The sequence below is a fragment of the Leiobunum rupestre genome, chromosome 5 (genome assembly GCF_980474605.1).
Source record: "Leiobunum rupestre chromosome 5, qqLeiRupe1.1.hap1, whole genome shotgun sequence".
NCBI lineage: Eukaryota > Metazoa > Arthropoda > Arachnida > Opiliones > Sclerosomatidae > Leiobunum > Leiobunum rupestre.
Window position 1 is genome coordinate 55,996,701 of NC_143388.1, and position 23,786 is coordinate 56,020,486.

The 23,786-nt window shown below is 34.4% G+C and overlaps 1 protein-coding gene across 3 annotated transcripts in view; it reads left to right on the forward strand.

The window, feature by feature from the left end:
- The first annotated feature begins 15,676 nt into the window (after positions 1–15,676).
- The window catches only part of spas (spastin), a 39,330-nt gene continuing 31,220 nt past the window's right edge, over positions 15,677–23,786 (forward strand). For 2 of the 3 annotated variants that reach the window (XM_090174668.1, XM_090174666.1), the window contains exons 1-3: positions 15,679–16,261; positions 17,824–17,910; positions 20,501–20,584. In XM_090174668.1, coding sequence (XP_090030794.1) covers positions 15,829–16,261; positions 17,824–17,910; positions 20,501–20,584 — 604 coding nt within the window. In that variant the 5' untranslated portion in view covers positions 15,679–15,828. Of the gene's footprint in view, positions 16,262–17,823; positions 17,911–20,500; positions 20,585–23,786 lie in introns of all 3 variants that reach the window. The other variant, XM_090174667.1, reaches the window with a different exon arrangement.

Sequence of the window (23,786 nt, forward strand, 5' to 3'; positions counted from 1 at the left end):
ACACAAGTGAAGAAACACTAGTAAAATCAAACCTAGAAACATCTCCAGGAAAAAAACGATCCATCTCCGTTTTTCAAACCCCCCCGGAAAATATAGATCTTGAGGAGAGCTTTGTTAAGCGACGAAGAACCAAATCCAAAGAAAGTCCCAATCCTACACAAAATCCAACAAAAGGTCCATTGCCACCAAATAAATTAAACGAATTTTTAGAAGAAGCGAGATATAAAAAATTTCCCAAAACTTATGCGGCAAAATACACAACAAATATGATCGATCTGGTAAATCAAATTTCTGAGCGCCTGTCTAAGGAAAAAGACGGCGTAGAGAGAACTCGACTAACAAAACTTATCGAAAACCTAAAAAAACCTTAAATGATCATGAAACTAACTTAAAATAATATCGCACAATACAAAGGGTCTAAATAACAAATTGGAATTTGTCAAAGAATGCAATTTAATCTCTAATACTCAGTCAAGCCTGGCTTTTTGGCAGGAAACTTTTTTACACAAACAACCAATTTTAAATGTTCCATACAATAATTTTATTCATTTTTTTAATGGTCTTACCAACCATCAAGCTGGTGTTTCAACAACAGTTGATAAAAGGTTTGTTGAGAGAAACAGTATTCAAATAGAAAATTTAAATATCGTTCGTGGTTATTTACAATGCTGTTTTTTAAACTTTTTGAACCTAAATTTTCAAATATATATATACAATATCTACATGCCTCAATCGAATACGCAAGCTATGTTTTTATTGGAAGAAATTTTAAATCACATTGAAAAAAAATTTTTTTTTTAATTTTATACTCCTAGGAGATTTTAATTGTACAATAGATTTTAATTTAGACCGAATAAATACCGTCGAGTCTCGTACTATTATACGCAACAAGCTTAAACAAATACTAGACAAATACAAGTTAATCGACGTTCACCGCCAATTATATCCTGATAGTAAAGCCACAACGTGGCAAAGCTCCTCCGTCCCAAATCAAAAGGCACGCCTGGATCGTTTTTACGTCACGCCCACCATTTGGCCAATGGTACGTGACGTGAATGTGGTCCCAGGTGGAAGTTCTTCAGATCACATTCCCATACTATTAGATTTGAGGTTTGATACCCCGGAAATAAACAGAAACGTCAGCGACACCTGGTGTTTTAATAACGCCCTGCTTAAAGATAAACACTATGAAAATATTTTCCATTTTTTTTGGGAGAAACGATTAGACGATTATCGCCGTGAGGAAGAGAATGTATTAACCTGGTGGGAGAAAACCAAATATTTAATAAAATGCATCACAAAACAATATACTTACAAATCCAGAGTAAATATAACTGACGAAGCGAGACAAATCACTGAAGTCCTTCTGAAAGACCGTAATATACCTGGAAAAAATAAAATTGAAATGTTAAAAAGGTTAGAACTTACTTACCCGGATGAAAATTGAAAGAACTGTCGCCATGAAATATCCATCGAGAGATCTGTTATTAGAAGAAAAAAATAAAATTATCAACCAGCTATCGAGCATCAAACAATCCAATGGCGTAGAAACGACAACCCAGAGGGAATTATTTTCAGAGGTAGTAGATTTCTACAAAACGTTTTACTCGGATGAAAATACTGAAGATTGTTGCGAATATATTAAGATCCTTCCACAATTAAATCAAGAAGATAAGGACGAATGCAATAGCACACTGATTAAAACGTTAGTGGATAACGTAATCAAGAACTTAAAAACAAATAAATAACCAGGGAAGGATGGTCTAACAAATGAGTTTTACATGCACTTCTGGCCAATTATTGGAGAAACGCTTTTCAACATTTTTTTATCGATCCTAAACTCCAACTATATTCCAAGTTCTTTTACCATTGCGATTATCACCCTTATATTCAAAAATGGAGACCCGAAGACCTTATCCAACTGGAGACCAATTTCCCTACTAAATAGTGATTTTAAAATTTTGTCAAAATGCCTCGCTAACAGAATCCGACAAAAAATTAACAAATTAATCGACCCAGACCAAACTTCAAGTATTCCCAATAGGAATATTCTTACTAATCTTAATGTAATTAGGGATGTTATACATCATTTTAGCTTCAAGTCAACCGACAACTTAGCGATAATATCTTTAGACCAAGCCAAAGCTTTTGACCGGGTCAAGCACACGTATTTATTTGAAATTTTGGAACACGTTGGCTTAGGCAATACTATTACCAATTTTATCCGGGCTGTTTATAACTCAGCAGAAGCTAGGATAAAAATAAACAACACATTGCCGTCGAAATTCCGAATCGCAAAGGGAATCCGACAAGGAGACCCGTTATCAAGTTTTTTATTTTGTCTCTCAATTGAACCTCTACTGTGTGGACTTAGATTAAATTTAAAGGAACATTCAATCAACCTGCCATTTTTACCCAGACCGTTGACGGTACTGTCCTTTGCGGATGACCTTAATCCCTTCGTCACTACAAACACCGGTTTCCAGATCTTAAATAACGAATGTAAAACGTATAGCGCGGTCAGTAATGCGAAATTCAATCTAGAAAAAAGCAATGGTCTATGGCTTGGTGGCTGGAGGAATAGAACGGACTTTCCAATCAACGTGAAATGGAGTAGGGATCAAATAAAAATACTTGGAATTACCTTTACAACGAAAGAAAATAGTCTTAAAGACCATGCTGACTTTTTAGCCAACGAAATTACAGATGAACTTACTATCTTTTCGAGAACGTCCGAAAGACTGTCATATAGAACGCGTGCGCAATTATGTAATATATTTCTATCCAAAATGTATTACATTCTACCAATTATTCCGCTTCCGCTTGAGCTCTCAGACAAATTGTACCCAAGTAATTTGGGCGAAAGATAAACATTGGCTCAATGCCGAAGACATCAAACAAAAAACCCTTTGCGGAGGTCTTGGTCTTCAATCAGTAAAAACGCAGTGGCAAAATTTTGCCTTTTCGAAATTTAAAAATTTAATTGGCGGAAGGTGTCATCCAATAGAGGCCGCTTTCGTTCATCATTATCTCAAAAGTACAAACATTTTCAATTTCAGTTTCGAAGTATTTGGTATGCCGAAAATAGAGTTAAATTACGACTACTTACCCAGATACTACGCGGACATCTTTAATTTCTGGCACACTTTACCGATTCGTCTTAAAAAACCTACCGTTATCGACGATCTTCTAAATCTGCCAATTCTTTTCAACCCTTTCCTCGAAATCGATTTCTATCACCCGAAATGGAAAACTCCGGGCTTCCGTTTCCTGAATGATATTTTCAACCGCATATATATGTGTTTCGAAAATCCATTTTTAAATAAAGGCTTAAGGGCCCACACAGAACGTTTGCTAACAAATCAGTATAAAAAAATTGTAGAACTATGCACTCAAAACTTTGAATTCGTACAATCTATCGAGGATTCCAACAAAGAAATCAACAATCATTATAACCTTCAAATTAATATAAACAATCAAATTATCCCCATTGAAAAAATTTCCAAACTCACCTGGCAAAATTTTGTTACTCCCAAATCCGAAAATCTAAATTACCGAATATTTAGAAATTTTACAAACAGTGAAAATATAATTCCCAAATTAAATATCGTTTGGCATCCAAGTTTTTCCCCAAAAGAAAACAATGTTCTTTGGAAGACAGTATTGGGGTGTATAACAACACCGATTCTAGCCGAAAAACTGTTTAACCTCAGCAATGTCTGTCCCCTCTGCGAAAGAGATCGTGGAGACATTAAACACATTTATTTTAATTGTTCGATAACCCAAAATTTTCTATGTGAAATTGAAATATTTATAAAAAAATTCTATATAGATTTTAAATTAACAAACAAAATGTACTGGGTTTATGTAGAAAACCAATTCTGTATTTTAAACTAATAGTTATTTTAATCAATATATCGAAATTGGCTTTGTATTTCACATACCAAACTAGAATGAACCAAAAAGATTTAAATTCTATGGATATGTTACGAAACTATTTCAACCAAAAATTGTTCCTATGTATACTCACCGAATATGAATTTTATAAGAAAAAAGACCAACTTGTTTTTATCGAATTCCTAAAATCTGAGATTTGTACCCTTAATGGTCAGAATGTTGTTATGAAAGAATTTTTGTAAAATGCCTTTGTCAATTTTTTTTTAAATATTCTGTTTACTTTCGTATTTTAAAATTTAAATAAACGCTTACCTGCGTCGACAGGTAAGCTTAAAAAAAACACAAAAAAAAACGAAATAAATAAATGTTAAAAAACTACTTTAACCAAAAAATGTACTTATGTATCCTTACCGAATTTGAATTTCATAGAAAAGATGACGTTTCAATGTTTTGTGAATTTTTAAGTACCGGAATATGTAGTCTCGAAAATGAAAAAATTGTTATGCTTTTAAAGTTATAGAGAAAACGATGTATGCAAACTTTGTGTAACCATTGTTGTTTTCTAATAAACGCTTACCTAATTGTTTGGGTAGGCTTAAAAATAAATAAATAAATAAATAAATAAATAATGAATATAAATAAATAAATAATGAATATAAATAAATAAATAATGAATATAAATAAATAAATAATGAATATAAATAAATAAATAATGAATATAAATAAATAAATAATGAATATAAATAAATAAATAATGAATATAAATAAATAAATAATGAATATAAATAAATAAATAATGAATATAAATAAATAAATAATGAATATAAATAAATAAATAATGAATATAAATAAATAAATAATGAATATAAATAAATAAATAATGAATATAAATAAATAAATAAATAATGAATATAAATAAATAAATAATGAATATAAATAAATAAATAATGAATTTTCCCGCCATCGAGGGATCCTCCTCTACACCAAAAAAGAATAATCAAAAAAATAATGCACCCGATTGGACATCTCCTGTAAATAGTCAACCAACTTCAAACACTTCTACTACCGCCAATTCTATAAATACCTCTTTAAGTCAAACAAACAATAATAAACGTCCGGCGCCTATTTCCAAATCACCCCCTGGTCCTGCAAACCCAGAAAAAAGCATCTCTAAAAAACAATGTATCTCCAGCAGCCCAAAGAAAGGTTTCCTATCACAAAAAAAACTTGAAGAATTCTTAGCAGAGGTTAAAGCAAAAAAAGCACCAAAACAATGCGCCGCAAGATATACGACCGATTTCAAGGCCCTAGTACACCAAATACAAATAGAAAAACTATCGAAGGAAAAAGAACTCGCTGAAAAAACTCGCCTGTTAAAACTAATCGAAAATCTACAAAAAAATTGAATCCAAACGTACATAAACAAAAGTAAGACTTACCTATTGAATCATGAGTATCAATGTATCAATATAGTAAGTTTGTATTTGGTGGGGAAACCGCAAGTATAATTGATAATAGATGGCGTAACCATCTCAGGCGAATATTTAGTAAAACAACGTAGCTCCGCAAAAGACTGGCAGCACGCTGTAGATTGACAGACAATAAACATGTTACTAGAGTTTTATCTAAAATGTCGTTACTTTCATTAGACTGGTGATTATTAACACAGGTATGAAAGATTAGAGAAACGATAGATGGTGTCAGACTAACTATATCTACGCCTCAGTACCCGCGACCGTTCTTTTTTTTTCTCGGGGAAGGATGGGAGGTTTATCTGCTCCAAAAGAGCTAAGCCTTAGCGGTAACGTCGACCAAAACTGGCGATCGTTCAAACAAAGATTTCTCTTGTTCGAGGAAGCAAGTGCAACAAAAACAAGGTCAGACGGACAAAAATTAGCTTTGCTATTGCATGTCGCAGGACAAGCCGCAATAGATGTATTTAATACGTTCGAGTTCGATACGAATACCCCAAAGAACTTTGATAACACCATCGCTAAGTTTGAAGCACATTGTATCCCAAAAAAACATGAGGTACATGAGCGACAAGTATTCCGCTGGCGCATGCAACTCGACGGAGAAACAATAGAACAGTATGTAACTGATTTGAGACTAAAAGCTAAATCATGCAATTTCGCGGAAGAAGAGAATATGATCAGGGATCAGATTGTCACTGGAGTACAGGACAAAAAGCTTCGAAAATTAATGATGGCAGAGGAAGCCACAGACCTCACCGTCTCTAAAGCAATTTCCATATGTCAAGCAGCGGAAACTTTAGCTATGCAGTTGCAAACCTGGGGTGAAAATGTTCCGAACCGAGAACCGCAACAGGAGTATGTGGACGCTATACAGTATCGGAGACAGAAGAACAAAACAGCAACTAATAAAGTGCAAAAATCCTCTAAACCAGCGGTTCAGCAGCAAAAACAAGCCACAAGCACATCGAAAGATGTAATAAAAGACTGTTATAGATGCATGGGAACACACGTACGTAACAAGTGCCCGGCTTATGGTCAAACTTGTCTCTATTGCAAGGGAAATAATCACTTTGCAAAGGCATGTAGGAAAGCTCAAAAGAGTAAGGCAAAAGTCAACGTTGTCACAGCTGAAGACAGCGACAGCGATGATTACGTATTGGGAGAAGTCACCGTAAATGCGTTGAGAGTAAAAAAACCTCACGACATAATAAGTCGCAAAGAAGATCAAGTAAAGACACGAGATTGGATCGTCACAGGGACAATAGGAGCAGTAGAGGTACCGTTTAAAGTGGATACAGGGGCACAAGCAAATCTCCTTCCTCTATGCTACTACAAGTTGCTCACTCCAAGACCAGCTAAGAAAGTTTATACAAAAACTGTATCTGGCTACATGGGTGAAACAATCCCAACGTTTGGATTCATCAGAACTGAAATCCAAGTCGGCGCTGTTAGAGTTTTAACGAAGCTAGTCCTGGGACCAGATGATAAGAAACCAATCTTAGGTCTTCGAACGTGCGAAACATTGGGTTTAGTCGATTCGAGACATGGCTCAGAAAAGTCGACCATTGCTATAATCGACACTGAGAGTAAATCAAAGAAAAAGCACAGGCAACCTGAAGATTTAAATAATGTAAACAAGTTTAAGCAAGAGATATTAAACCAATATGAAAAAGTCTTTACAGGAATAGGGTGTTTAAAGACAACTTGCAAGATTACACTCAGGTCAGATGCTATACCAGTAATAACTCCTCCTAGAAGAATTCCGTATGCAATGAAAGAGAGGCTCAAACTTGAGCTAGATAAAATGGAAAATCAGCAAATCATCAGAAAAGTCGATGAGCCAACAGATTGGGTTAGTCCCTTAGTCTTGATCGAAAAGGGCAAAGAACGTTTACGGGTCTGTTTGGATCCGCAACCTCTAAACAAAAATATCTGCAGAGAACATTACCCAATCCCAACGAAAGAAGAAATAGAAGCTGAGTTAGCAGGGGCCGCATACTTCTCCAAGCTAGACGCAGCCTCCGGCTTTTACCAAATCCCTTTAGAAGCGGAAAGTGAGTTACTATCCACTTTTAACACTCCTTTCGGTCGCTATTGCTTCAAGCGCATGCCGTTTGGTATAGCCTCTGCACCAGAAATATTTTACAAAGCCTTTAGCAAATTATTGGAACACGTGAAGGGTACAAGACCGATTCACGATGACGTGCTGATTTGGGGAAAAACGCTGGAGGAGCATGATAATAATTTGCATGCTGCACTATCTAAGCTGGAAGAAGCTCATGCTACTTTAAATCCGGATAAATGTACGTTCAGAGCAAATCAAGTCACTTATATGGGCGAGATAATTTCTAAAGATGGAATGAGGCCAGATCCAAGAAAGGTCGAGGCAATCGCTAAGATGCCAACTCCGCAAACAAGAGCGGAAGTCCAAAGGGCCTTAGGAGTGGTGAATTTCGTGGGTAAATTCGTACCCAACTTATCGGCTCACACGGTCCACTTACGGTCTTTTTTGAAACATGATCTTGAACCACAGTGGTCCGCAGAACATGATAAAGAATGGAAATATATCCAGAAAGTCCTTATGAGTGAGCCTGTACTACAGTTTTACGATCCGTCCGGAACGACCAAAATATCAACCGATGCTTCTCTACATGGGCTAGGGTCAGTCCTACTACAGGAACACGGAAACCAATGGAAACCTGTAGCCTACGCGTCAAGGGCCTTGACAGACGCTGAAACTCGATACGCGCAGATCGAAAAAGAGAGTTTGGGACTGGTCTTTGGCTGTACTAAGTTTCATAATTATATATATGGAAGAGAAGTGATACTAGAAACTGACCACAAACCGTTACTCGCGATGGCAAAAAGACCCATTTCAGACATTCCACCTAGGCTACAAAGACTCTTTTTCAATCTCACGAAATACCAGTATAAGTTGGAGTTCAAACCCGGTAAGGAACTCATAGTAGCAGACGCACTATCAAGAGCTACTTTACCATGTCATACGGATGATCAAGAGTGGCACGATACAACTCAAATACACGTGAGTTCAATAGTGAAGAGCCTACCGGTGACGAGTGAGTTAATGAGTAGAATCAAAGACGCAACGGCGAAAGATCCAGAACTCAACCGTTTAAAAGACTTAATGCGAACGGGATGGACAGCGTCGAATATTGAGTCATCAGCTTACGCTTCAGTTCAATCCGAACTAAGTGAGGCAGATGGACTAATCTTGAAGGGTAGAAGAATCGTTGTACCAAGCAGTTTACGTCACGAGATGCTTAAGTACATCCATGATGGACATCTCGGTATTGAGAAATGTCGACGAAGAGCACGACAAGCTGTTTATTGGCCAAATTACAATGCGGATATCGAACGCAAATGTAAAAGTTGTGCTGTTTGTAATAAGCTACAATATACACCGCAACACGAACCTCTTATGATGAGAGAAACTCCGAGTAAAGCATGGGATCGGATAGGAACTGACCTCTTCCACGTGGCAGGCAAGGACTACGTAGTCGTAATTGACGCGTATTCAAACTACATCGAAGTTGAAGCGATACGAACTACATCTGCAAGCACAGTAGTAAGATGTCTCAAGCGAATATTTGCGCGTCATGGAATCCCGAAGGAGTTATTATCAGACAATATGCCGTTCGATTCAGCTGAGTTTAAAGCTTTTACCAAAGATTATGGTTTCAAATCCACTACCTCAAGTCCACACTACCCGAGGTCAAATGGTTTAGCCGAGAAGGGTGTACAAATAGCCAAGCGCTTACTAAGAAAAGCAGTTGCAGCGGGCGAAGACTTTGAACTAGGACTCTTAAGTTATAGAAACACTCCATTAGATAATGGCAAGTCCCCGGCTCAATTACTTATGGGTCGTACTCTTCGAACTAGGCTCCCCATTTTCGAGCTTCCTACGAAAGACAGCTCAGTCAAGAAGCACAAACAAACATCAAAGGGTCGTGCGCTGAAGTTCTTGAGGAAAGGCGATGTGATCCGAATAAAGCGTCAAAATTCTACAGAGTGGGACAGGAAAGGCAAGGTGCTAAAGCAAGTTGCGCCAAGATCGTACAAAGTGCAATTAGACGATGGGGCAATTCTGCGTCGTAACAGACATCAGATATTGCGAACTGAGGAGCCTGCGAATATCGTATCAGATTCCGAGGATGAGGAATCTAAAGATCCTCCAGAGGCAAAGGAAACTCCTCCTATACAAGAAACGGATGTACGAACAACGTCACCAGTGACAACGCCTAAGACACTTTGTAAATCACCAACGGTAAAATCAAATCCCACAACACCAGTGCAGTCCCAGAAACCAGTGGTATTAAGACGCTCTGGAAGAGTGGTTAAACCACCACAAAGACTGAACATTTAAATTGTAAGACAATAGCGTTGTTTCAACTTACCTTAAAATTAATTAAAAAAAAAGAAAGATGTATCAATATAGTAAGTTTGTATTTGGTGGGGAAACCGCAAGTATAATTGATAATAGATGGCGTAACCATCTCAGGCGAATATTTAGTAAAACAACGTAGCTCCGCAAAAGACTGGCAGCACGCTGTAGATTGACAGACAATAAACATGTTACTAGAGTTTTATCTAAAATGTCGTTACTTTCATTAGACTGGTGATTATTAACACAGGTATGAAAGATTAGAGAAACGATAGAATCAAAATCCTTTGTCACAACACCAGGGGTCTTAATAATAGAGCTAAATTTATTAAAGAATGCAATCTAATCAAATTAACGTCTACAACCTTAGCCTTTTGGCAAGAAACGCTTTTATCTATGAATCCAATTTCCGGAGTCTTTCGTAATGAGTATAAACACTTCTTTAGTGGACTTACCAACCACCAGGGCGGTGTTGCAACTTTGTACCAGAATAAACACATAGTACAAAACGACGCAAAAATTTAAATTTCGATTTTAGTCCAAGGATATCTTCAGTGCTGTCTTTTAACTAATACACGTTTTAATTTGATTTTATTTTTTTACAACATTTACATACCCCAATCCAACACAGCGGCGCTCAACCTATTAGACAAATTGGTTGAGCACATGGAAAACAACAACGTCATAAACGCAATATTACTAGGTGATTTTAACTGTACCATAGATTTTAAAATCGACAGAATTAATACTGAAGAGACTCGCTTTGTCATTCAAAAAAAACTAAACCAGATAATAAATAAATTCCACCTAATGGATGTATATCGCACGCTTAATCCAGACGGTAACGAAATGACATGGCAACGAGATTCCGATCCGAACAAAAAAGCAAGATTAGACCGTTTCTACGTAACCCCTACCATCTGGACGATGGTGGACTCTGTACAAACAGTAAACAGCGCCACCAACTCTGATCATCAACCTATACTGCTGTCACTTAACACAAGACTTCCTAAAACAAATAGCAACATAAGCGACACATGGTGTTTCAATAACTCTCTGCTCTCTGATGACAGGTACAACAATATTTTTAAAATAACATGGGAAAATCGTGTCAAGGAATTACCTAAAGGAGACGAAAATGCACTATTATGGTGGGAGAAAACAAAACAAAATATAAAAACAATAACAAAGGAATATACTTACCGTTCGAAGCTTAACCGAGTAAACGAATCCAAACAGATCTCTAACAAGCTGATTAACGAACCCAACCTTCCGGAAAATGAAAAAATTAAATTAGTAAAAAGACTTGAAGAATTAGAAAATATAAAGGTCGACGGAATACTGACCAGAATAAATATAGAAAACGCAGTCGCGGTTAAATACCCATCGAAAGAACTCCCGAGGGAAGAAAAAAACAAAGCCGCTAACACATATGTCGAGCGTCAGAATGGAGAACGGCCACGAAACTACTACCCAAGCCGAACTTTTTAAAGAGGTAACAAATTTTTACACGAACCTATTCGCCGACGAAAACACGGAGGACTGTCGGGAGTATATAAAAATACTCCCACAACTCTCCGAAGAGGAGTCTAAAGAATGCAACAGCACTGTCCTAAAATCCGAGGTAGATCAAGTAGTCAAAGCCCTACCAAAAAAGAAATCCCCAGGCAAGGACGGTCTCACAAACGAGTTTTACATACACTTTTGGCCAATTATAAGTGAAACTTTATTTTATGTTTTACTTCTATTTTAAATTTACAAAATATACCCAGCTCTTTTACTATGGCAATAATCATACTTATATACAAACACGGTGATCCTAAACTTTTAAAAAACTGGAGACCGATCTCACTCTTAAACTCGGATTTCAAAATTCTTTCAAAAGTTCTAGCGAATAGAATTCGTAAGACAATCGACAAAATTATCGACCCCGATCAAACATCAAGCGTCCCGGGACGCAGCATCCATTCAAACCTAAACATTATAAGAGACGTTGTGAATCATTTTAGCTTTAATTCAAATGAAGGCGTGGCGATATTATCCCTCGACCAAGCAAAAGCGTTTGACCGCGTCAAACACTCTTACCTTTTCAACATTATAAGACACGTCAATTTCGGAACAAAAATTACAAATTTCGTCAGAGGAGTATATTCGTCCGCGGAAGCGAGGATAAAGATTCGAAACACGCTGTCTTCAAAATTCAAAGTTGCGAAAGGAATCCGTCAGGGCGATCCGCTCTCGAGCTTCCTTTTCAATCTCTCCGTTGAACCTTTCCTCTGTCACCTACGAAAAAATCTAAATCCGTACTCCATCAACTTACCTTTCATCCCGAGACCGTTGAGCGTTATATCGTTCGCGGACGACATTAATCCGTTTATCGCCGATAATAGAGGTTTCAAAATTCTAAATGAAGAATGCGAAAACTACAGCGCAGTTAGCAACTCAAAATTTAACCTCGACAAAAGCCACGGTCTCTGGTTAGGCGACTGGAGGAACAGATCCGATACTCCGATAAATGTTGTTTGGAGTAACGAAGAAATTAAAATTCTAGGTGTTACTTTCACGGTCAGTGAAAATATACTACAAAACTACGTTAATAAAATTGAAGAGGAAGCCACGCAATCGTTTAATAACGCCATCAACGTAGCCGAGAAATTGGCGTACAAATCTAGAGCCCAGCTAGCCAACATCATCCTGTCCAGACTCTATTATATTTTGCCAATAATAGCCATGCCCGTTCGAACGTCAGAAAGAATTTTTCGAAGCTCCATCAATCTAATCTGGGCAAATAAACGACACTGGATTAACGCCGAGAACACCATGCAAAGTCTTGCCATTGGCGGTTTCGGTTTACAGACACTTTTAAATCGGTGGAAAGCTTTCTCAATCTCGAAATTATTTCGCCTACTCGACGGAAGGTGTCATCCCGTGGAGAGCGCCTTCACGCAATACTACTTACGTCAGACAAACATTTACAATTTCAGCTATGAAGTGCTAGGTATGAAGAAAATCGAATTAATCTACCAACACATACCAAAGTACTATATGAACTTGTTCGATTTTTGGCACACCTGTCCTTTCCGTTTAAAGAAACCGACGGACATTGAGACCATTATAAGACTCCCCATACTATACAACCCGTTTTATGTGATCGATTTTTACCACTCGATATTATTGGTGATATTTTTAACCGTGAAACCTCTGACTTTTATAATCCCTTTATTAATAAAGGCCTTAGGGCCCCAACGGAACGTTCTTTGTCCAACCAACTTAAGAAAATAATTGAACTTATTAAAAATAATATACTTCCTGGAAATTTAAACAACATAGACTATACAGCAACAATTCCTAAATTTGAACTAGAACTAAATTTTAAAGGCCAGTGGCTCCCCATAGATAAGATTTCAAAATACCAAGTAAAAGATTATATTATGCCCGAAACAAATTTTTTACGAAATAGAATTTTAAAACTTTTTAACATGACCGACAACTTTTACTTTCGACTAACCCCCTTATGGTACCCTTGTTTTTTCGCCAAGGAAAATAACATTCTTTGGCGAATTACTATGGGAAATGTAACAACACCTATTTTAGCGAAAAAACTTTTTGGCCTCAGTGATATGTGTCCTTTCTGTGAAAAAAACCCCGGTGATTTAATCCACATATTTATCAACTGTACTATAACTCAAACTTTTTTTAATACATTCTCACAATATATACACGATTTTAATCATAATTTTACCCTGGAAAATAAGATATACTGGTTTTATAAAAGCGATGAAATACCTTTTTACAAATTGACTTGTATCCTAATCAACGTTCTTAAACTGGCCCTGTATTATACATATCACACCTGTATGAATGAAAAACTTTTAGACCCGCTAACCAGCCTTAAAAACTATTTTAATAAAAAGGTATATCTGTGTGCCCTTACCTCCTTTGAATTTTACAAAAAAGATGATCAATGTACTTTCTTGGAATTTGTTAACACCGGGATATGTACCCGCGAAAGCGAAAGCATCGTAATGTTACGAAAAATGTGAAATTGTGAATCAAAATCATTTGTAACCTTTATTTGCGTTAAATAAATGTCCACCAGGTGTTTACTGGTGGGCTTAAATCCCAAAAAAAAAAAAAATGAATATAAATAAATAAATAAATAAATAATGAAAAAAAAAATAATGAATATAAATAAATAAATAAATAAATAAATAATGAAAAAAAAATAATGAATATAAATAAATAAATAAATAATGAATATAAATAAATAAATAATGAATATAAATAAATAAATAATGAATATAAATAAATAAATAATGAATATAAATAAATAAATAATGAATATAAATAAATAAATAAATAATGAATATAAATAAATAAATAATGAATATAAATAAATAAATAATGAATATAAATAAATAAATAATGAATATAAATAAATAAATAATGAATATAAATAAATAAATAATGAATATAAATAAATAAATAATGAATATAAATAAATAAATAATGAATATAAATAAATAAATAATGAATATAAATAAATAATGAATATAAATAAATAAATAATGAATATAAATAAATAAATAATGAATATAAATAAATAATGAATATAAATAAATAAATAATGAATATAAATAATAAAGAACATACACTAACTATTACCGTTAACCTCAGCAAATTCATGTGGGAAGGGGAAACCGAAGACCTCGGGGGGAGAGAACTTACAAACTTTATGCAGATGGAGTGGTTCCGGATTTTCACCCAGCGCCACTAGCTGGGATCGAACCCAGCTCCTCTTGCTGCGAGGCGAAAGAGCTAACCACTCCGCCACCCCACTTTCTACTGTACGTTTTATGTAAAAAGTTATCTAAGTAATGGTCTAATAATTTATTTTCTTAAATAGTACCATGCCAGCTCTAAAATTTGTATTTAAGAAAAGTGAAGGTGTTGCGGTGTTTGTAAGCATTTTAAAAGTGGTGTTTTTCCTGAAGTCTTCCTCTGTAACTGCATCTGTTGCGTTTGGAACCCAGTCTGATCTTCCAATGGCTTTGAACCATTTTTGCAACAAAGGATTCACTTTACCTGGAAACCCTTTGGTAATTTTGAATAATTTAGAATAAAAATGTCTTCTATTTTTTTGGAATATTATTGCTGCTCCTACTTATGCCAAGAAACTTTTTTGTTTCTTCCATTATTTTCGCAAGACGAAACTGCGCATTTCCTACCCATTATGCTTAAAATTTCACTCAAAATCTATTACAAAATAGTAAAGAACTCACTCGCTAATAGGTGGCGGCAGGGGCCATCGAAGAATTTTTCATTTAAATAGTTGCATTTTTCGCTCATAGGTGGCTTTTGTCGTAGTTGATAACCCTCCCATGATTTTCGTTCCTATCTTCACTAATGCTGTTATAACTGGGGCTCTAGATAGTATTATTCCCAACTCAATGGATTAATCAGATGGACGAGCGGACTGTGGCTGCGTTCAACAACTCTAAAAAAGCTTAGCGCTGAGCTCAACGTTACGGTCAGCGGTTTTTTGCTGAACGGGTTTTTTGATTTCCGGTTTTGACGTCACGTTGATCATCGGAGACTCAGCGGAAACATCGGCTGAGCGAGATGGTTTTTCCGTTGCTCATCGGTATCGTGACGTCATTCGACAAAGTTAAAGGAGGGGTAGCAGACGATATTTTGTTCGTTAAGTCAGCGAACTATAAATCGTACAGCAACTTTTAGATTTTTGGGACGTAGCGTTGACTAAAAGAACTCCACGATAACTCAACGGTTTTTCTCCGTTGATAGTTGTTGAACGCAGCCCTTATTGTTCGACACGTCACAATCGCTATCACATCGTAGCTCTAGTGGATTTCTCAAAGCCAATTTGTTTTGCTGTCTGCTCTTTTTCGAAAACTATTATTGGATAATAGGAAAGACGTACAGGATTAGTGTTAATCTGTGTCATTAAACGAAAAAATAAAACTATTGTAATTAGATATAGTCATCGTGTCGCATTATTGTTTTCCTTCCCTTTTTAATAGGAATGGAGGACGAATGCATCGCAAGTCCATTTCAAAAGGTTCTCCAAACAGGGTCAACAAACGCCGTCAGAAAAGTTCATCCAAGAATTCTGGAAGTTCTGGAAATGATAATCCATCTGTGCATTGGACCAATTTTTATATAGTGTCATTGCCTGTAATTTTAGTTTTCAATTTAATGAGACTGCTACTTTACAACGTATCTATCCTTCTGTGGCATTTGTGTTGCCTTTTAATTCAACTAGTCCGGCAAACAAAGCTCACTTTTAAATCAAAGACTGAGGCAGTAACTGCAAATGAAATTGCCGCAACTAATTCAGATTTAACTAGTACAATGGCTGCTGTACCAACTAGTGCTGAGCTCAATTTAGTGTCCCAACTAAAAGTGCATCACAAAATTGCCTTCCAATATATGTCACAAGCCCTTAAAATTGATGAAGAAAATGAAAGTAAATATAATTTAATTACTTTTTGACCTTCAAATTATGCCTTACATTAGGCGTCTTTAATATTTGCTTAATTATGAGGCACAGGATAATATCAAGCAAACAATTACAGATCTATAGGCTTAAAATTAAAGGGCAACTCATGTCTATTGCTGAATACATGCACCTTTATGCCCAATTCAAACTTTGGGGGGGGGTTTAAGATAAAGGCAAAGTTCAAATGATGAATAATTAAATCCAAATGGTCCGATGGTTATTTTTTTGTGACATTGCGCCATGTATTATTTTTGTCCGGCACTGTCGCTGTACTTCTATTTTGTTGATATTAGGTCTTCCATTGTAATCCGGCTACGTGAATTAATGGCTTTAAAAGTTGCTTGATGACTTAGGCCTAAAGTGCTGCCTTTTGTATTAGCTTAGCTGATTATTATTATAAAGAACTAATTTATGTATAAGAACAATCTAGGAGCCATATTTTCTAGGCGTCAAGTACTAGTTGTTTTTATTTTATGGGCGGAGTTTCGTATTTGGACTTTCGACATCACCATCTACTGGGGAATTATGGCCGCCTTCCACACAGGCATTCTTTACTGAGCACACGCTTCTGGCAATCTGAAGATCGTGAGTTCGCTCCCGACTCCGGACGGAACGGTTTTTACTATAGAGTTTAAAATTAAATTTTACAAAACTGAAATTTAACTCTACTAAATAGTTCATTATTATAATGCTCTAAAATATATAATGTTTAACAATGTTAAATTTGTTTTATAAAATATAAATTAATAAAACTCTATAGTAAAAACTGTTCGGTCGGGAGCCGGGCGCGAACCCACGATATTCTGATATCCATAGGGAAATGAAAATGACACAGAGTTGTTATTATTATCGCGAAACTGTTTGGAATTTCACTATTAAGAATTAACTCAACATTACATATATCACCTTTTATAAAAAGAAACGATAAAGCCGGTGTTAACAGAATAAAGGATCTACGGATCCCTCCATGTTCAATCTTGTTTAATAGTTTCACAGTGGCTCGGCAGATGGCGGTCTGTACTTAAAATTCAAAAAAGGGGTGGAACTACAACGTACATGAGTGCAGCAGGCTTCAAAGCTACAGTAGATCGTTCTTATACATAAATTAGTTCTTGTTATTATTATTACTATTATTATTTTCAATTTTCAAATGTTTAACATACTTTTAGTCAAATATACGACTACTTGTAAGTACCAATGCTGAATAGGGGATTTAGTCTTAAATTAAAAATAATCTTAGGTTAGTTAAGTTCATTACTACCTTACTCTTGTCGAGTACCCCACTTTACCCGATACAGTACAAAACATGGTAAACCAAAACCAATTCTTTAGCTTAACTAGTAAAATTTATAAATATTCAATTCAAAAAGTTTTTCAACTACTGGTTTAAATTTTGGCTAGTAGAACGCCTGATTAATAATTTTCCTTGATTTGAAGTAATTTCGAAATTATACCCCCTTTTCAACGAACGTTTTTCATTTAAGTGTAGCTTCAGGGCCGAAGTATTATTTATTCTTGTGAATTTTCAGGTAACAAGGAAGAAGCAATTCAACTTTACAGAAAGGGGATAGAAGAACTAGAGAAAGGAATAGCAATTGATTGCTCAAGAGGAAAAGGTAATGCTACCTTTCAGATGGAGCCCTCTCGAATAATAATTAAAAGTTTGCCAAAACAAAAGATTACTTTATGTAATTCTGATTGCACTAAAATGAAGAACCCACAAAAACAATCTGTAACTGTCAAATGCTGAAGCATCTCGGTATGCATCAAATAGAAACCTTAATGTTTTCTAATATCTGGGCCAAACTATGTATTCTCCTTTTGGTTAATGCTTTGGAACTTTGTTTTTTGTTGTAGGTTTGGAAATATTTTAAGTAAATGCATTTCTATAAATTATGGGAGGTTACATGCTTATTTTATTTATGGAGGTTGTGGTAAAACCAGTTTGTCTAATTTTCAATAAATTATTTAAAACTAAATAAAAGGGAATTTTTATAGTACTTTAATTTTTGATTTTTTATGACTCCAAGGGCAGATTAAATAGGCCCTGATTTAAATCTATTAGGTCTGTTATATGAAATAAAATTATTTTAGTGACCATTGCTCAATGTGATGTACGATCATACTGAACTTTTTTTTACTTATGGATGTAAATTATTCATTAGAGGTATTTGTTGGTGTCCCAATTTTGCATTACATAATTTGTTGTATTTGCTTCAGTGGCGTAAATAATGACTCCGCAATGCGGGGGCCCCTCGGCTTCAAGGGGCTCCATAATGGAGGTGGTCTCCGCTCGTACCTTATTAACGCCACTGTATATAGGGACCACCAAAAGGGTTTTGCGGGGTGGTGGCCCCGGAGACCTTAGCTACACCACTGATTTGCTTCAATAGTTTTTTTCCTCAAGTAATTTGAATTTGACCAAGAAATTTTCTCTTGGATAGTACTAGTAAAAAGAGTCAATTGCAAAAGCGCAGGAGTTAAGAAATAGTTTCTAATGGTTAATCAATTTACTACACTTTTGCGGTAAATTAATATTTATCAATAGTGGTAGAGTGCAAACAATGTGGTGTTTAGCGGTCCATAGTGTAATACTGTAGTTTTTTTTGGGTAAGAAAACCGTTTACATAGCAATGACAATTGGAAGACTATACTTTCACAAGCCTACTAGTGCGCGCTACAGTCGCAAGTAATATAGGTTTTTTAGCGCGCGTCCAAATCGCTCATGCGCAAAATATACTAATAAAGCTGTGTCTTGTGACGTAAGAGCAACATTTTAACAAGATGGGCAAGACCATTTTTATTTTATAAAATCAACTATTGGTATCAGAAGTATAAAATGTCATAGAGAGAAGTTTATTATAGAAATGAAACATGTACCTTTGAAGGATTGAGGCATTTTCCAACCATAGGGCCCCCAGAGGTCCTATAATTCCTATAAACTCTTTATTTGTTCTGTAACATCCTATATTTTTAGCAAACTCCCTAAAAAGTCCTATAAAATCCTATCATTTTGATGTTTTGCCAATTTCAAATCCTGTTGCTCAGTTAAATTGCTAGATTTAGCAAAGTCATTCTAGTCTATACTTTTGTTATTGTTTACATGGTTAGCTATTAGTATATTTTTGTAATAAAATGGATAAATGGTTTCCATTTTTAAAATGAAAATCAAAGATTTATTTCGAGGGGCTAGTCACTTGTAAAATCTTTCTACACCTGATTACTGATTTTTGAAAGTCATTCGTTGATTTCTCACAATTTCTTGGTGATTTTCAGTGATTACCTACGATTTATACACCTCATTACTAACCCGTTAATTGTCCTATTAATTGGGACGACTACAGTGGCCATTGTCTATTTCAAGCTGAACTATTTTAATTTTGCATTTTAACTTATAAAATTAATATTTAAGTGCAGAACAGCCTCTTGTTTAGTGCTTAAAATAATTTTGACAATTTTAAATTTAAAAGTAATTAAGTTATTACGTTTAACTCGGACCGCCGGAGCTGAACAAGTTGGGCAAGCACCCAAACTACCCTTTAGTTAGGACCTTATATCTCGTTAACTAATAATATTATAATTATCAAAATTATTTTAAGCACTAGAGGAAGGTTCAGCCTAATAGGAAAAATATAATTCAATTATGTAATTGTTAAAACAGAAACGTTCAGCTTGAACGAAAAAGAGGCTTTTACTGTATTCTTCCCCCTTAAGTCCTGTATTTTTAGAAATATATTCCTATTTTTCGAATAAAAAAATTAAGATTTGAGTGGGGACCCTGCAATCAGAACGATTTCCATTCTAACCTGGATGCATACACTGCATGACTCTTTAACATTTACGATGCAAGATGCTAAAACTGAACTGTATTGATTTTTATTTTATAAGCTATATTTTCCATGTGTAACGACTTTTTTCTTCTAAAAAGCATTTTGTTAAATCTGCCTTAGGCTGCGAAAGCACGTGTTTCATTGTCAGTATAAGGAGATAGATAATTAATTATCTCATAAGTGATATAAATACTTAAATAACAGTATGTAAATTAAGATTTATTCTTAGAATTTTTTAAATTTTAGGTTTTTTGTAAGTTATTTTTAATTTCTGATCAAGAATTTGTTTCTTAATTTTTTTACTTTACTGATTTAGTTTTAATGTTTTGTTTAGGTTTTACTACTTAAATTTTGTTTGTTTATTATGCTTCATTAGGTGAAATGTGGGATAGAGCCGAAAGACTTCACCAGAAGATGAAAACAAATTTGCAAATGGCTAATGGTCGCCTTCAAGATTTAGGTATAGATTTGGTAAAAAGAAATATTGATGTTGTAGTAGATGTGTGGGGTTATCCCAATGATTTAGTTTCAAGATAGTCGTTCGCAGTGTAGTATTTGTATGAATAGGTTTCATACTATTTAATGTTTAGTTTTAAATCTTTAACTGACAATTTTAAAGATGTAAAATTTTAGAACAATCATTTTAAACAAAAAATGCATTTTAAAACAATTTTAGACAAAAATGCATTTTAGAACAAACATTTTAGAACAAGATTTTAAACCAATATTTTAGAACAAATTAAAGAAAACATTTCAGAACAAGTTTTAAAACAAACATTTTAGAACAGATTAAAGAAAACATTTCAGAACAAGTTTTAAAACAAACATTTTAGAACGAGTTTTATAACAAACATTTTAGAACGAGTTTTATAACAAACATTTTAGAACGAGTTTTATAACAAACATTTTAGAACAAGTTTTATAACAAACATTTTAGAACGAGTTTTAAAACCCACATTTTAGAAAAAACTTCTATTCTAGAACAATAGGCTGGAAAAAAGAACTATTTTAGAACAATAGTCTGAGAATAAAAACGTATTTTAAAACGAAAAAAACCTTTATTTTAGAACAAAACGTTTTTGAAAAAAACCCTTATTTTCGACAATTTATTTTAGAAAAAAACCCGTATTTTAAAACCAAAAGGTTTGAAAAAAAAAACATTTTAGAACCAAAAGTTTCAGAAAAAAACCCATATTTTAGAACCAAAAGTTATAGAAAAACCCGTATTTTAGAACAAGAAGTTTTTGAAAAAACCCTTATTTTAGACAATTTTTTTAGAAAAACCCGTATTTTAAAACAAAAGGTTTTAGTAAAAACCCGTATTTTCGAATAAAACGAAAAGTTTTTGAAAAAACCCGTATTTTAGAACCAAAAGTTATAGAAAAAAAACCCATATTTTAGAAAAAGTTTTAGAAAAAACCTTTATTTTAGAACCAAACGTTTTAGAAAAAACCCATATTTTAGAACAAATTTTTTTAGAAAAAGCCCGTATTTTAGAACCAAAAGTTATAGAAAAAACCCGTATTTTACAACAAAAGGTTTTAGAAAAAACCTTTATTTTAGAACAAAACGTTTTTGAAAAAACACTTATTTTAGACCAAAAAAATTTAGAAAAAACCCGTATTTTTTAACTAAAGGTTTTAGAGAAAACCCGTATTTTAGAACAAAAAGTTTCGAAAAAAAAACCTGTATTTTACTACAGAACATTTTAGTATTAATGTTTTAAATCCAAACATGCATTTCAGGCAAATGTTTTAGAAAAAAAACCCTCATTTACTCTTATAACACCATCGGTCGAAGAGTTAAGTAGAAGAATGCCAAATTCACAAAAATATTATGTGCATTTCAGCACATAAGAAAGCTTAAGAAGGATATTTGGGCTCCAAATTTAAAAGAGATTATTCTCTGAGACTGTTAAAAGGGAATATATGGTTACCTATTTATGGGGATCGCCCATTTAACATTGTTGCCATGCAGCTGGTCTAACTGGCATTAGTTACTGTAAATAAGTTGTAGAGTTTCTTGTAAGTGAATTTTTCAATTCTAAATATACTCCCTTTAAGGTGCAAATATTCCTTTTCCTTAAAGGAAAAGTTTATTCTAAAAACTTTTCACTATTTGAAAGACATTGAACATAAATCCTAAATGCAAATGATTTTTTTTTAACTATAACCTTTAAATGGATGTATTTATTTCATATAAGGCATACTTGCATCTTTTCAAGGTTCGCTGCTTAAAACGCTGCAAGACATGATGCAAAGTTGATGGTGCCTTGAGGGTATTTAAAATGCTCAATGGGCGAACCTAGCACACAGGGCTTTATAGAAAATGTAAATCATTATTACGCTTTCATTGTTATTGATAGAAACCAAATTGAAATTGCGTTTATGGTTTTTTCCAGATATGTCTGATGGCAAAAAGTTTTTCTTAGCCTGAGCCTTTACTTTAAATGTTTCTATAGATCTAGTTTTAGCAAAAGTAAATGAACATAAGTTATCAGACTGTTATACTCCCCGTGTTGGAGTCGTTTTCCATATGAAGTTACATTTTCACGTCGAATTAGAAATTTTGCGTGCTCCTAGGCTGAAAAAAGTTTTCGTTTTTACGAAACCATTTTTTATGCCTAGAAATAGCAATACCCACAATTCCCAAGTGCCATTTATCGTTTCAAAAGACGGGGATGGAAATTAGCTTTTATTTAACACGTTTTTCTCATCATTTTCACAAGGAAAAAGCCCTCTGTTTCTGAGCGCTATTTCGATACAGTTCATTTACGTCTAGTTTTAGTAGCAAATTTTAGATTTTCAAATCGTATAAATAAACTTTGGTCCAGCACTTAAATTAACCATGTTAATTATAATAAAATAATGAAATGGTAGATAAGAAGCGGTATTCTCCTAAAACTACCTTTAAATTATGGATTTATTTTATCAGTTACTAAAAATAGTAAATCTTAATGTTGGATCAGGACTAGACTGCTATTTTTAAAAATAAAATTTCTTAAATTTATAAGCAACAAAAATCCAGTTTACATGTACACTGTCGCATTTGTTGAACACTATAGTCAAATGGTTTTTGAATTGCTTTGTGTCATTGCGTCTACCAGCTGCTTCAGTGTTAATCAAAAGTTTTTTCTGTTGTAATGAACACTCTTCACGTTAGAGATATTACACTACTATTTTATCATTATTAAAGTGAGGGACACTTCAGTTTAGGTTAACAAAGGTAATTTTATTTCTGACTCACAATTCCTCCTTCAAGCAATCCTTTCATCTACTTTAGACGGGTCCCCTAGCTCTCTCTCTCTCTGCTCTGTTCTGCCACCCGTCTCTTACAGGGGCTCTCTTTATATATGTTTTTTGTTTGATTATACTTTCGGCACCAGGGGATTTACTCTTTCTAACGGCGCCCTCTATCGAGTCCCTTACACTGTAAATGTGCAAGTTTATTTCCACAAGCTTCGGTCACATGCACATGAATTTTCCATTATAGCATTATTGCTTGTATTCTACTGAACATTTTGGGAATTTGTGTTATAACTTTCAATTATAAAAGTATTCTACAATCATCTAAATGAGGATTTTTCAGGAACTTCAAAATACACTGCCATCACTCTCAATATCATCCTTAAGATAATTATCTGGTAATTTGGGGTAGATATA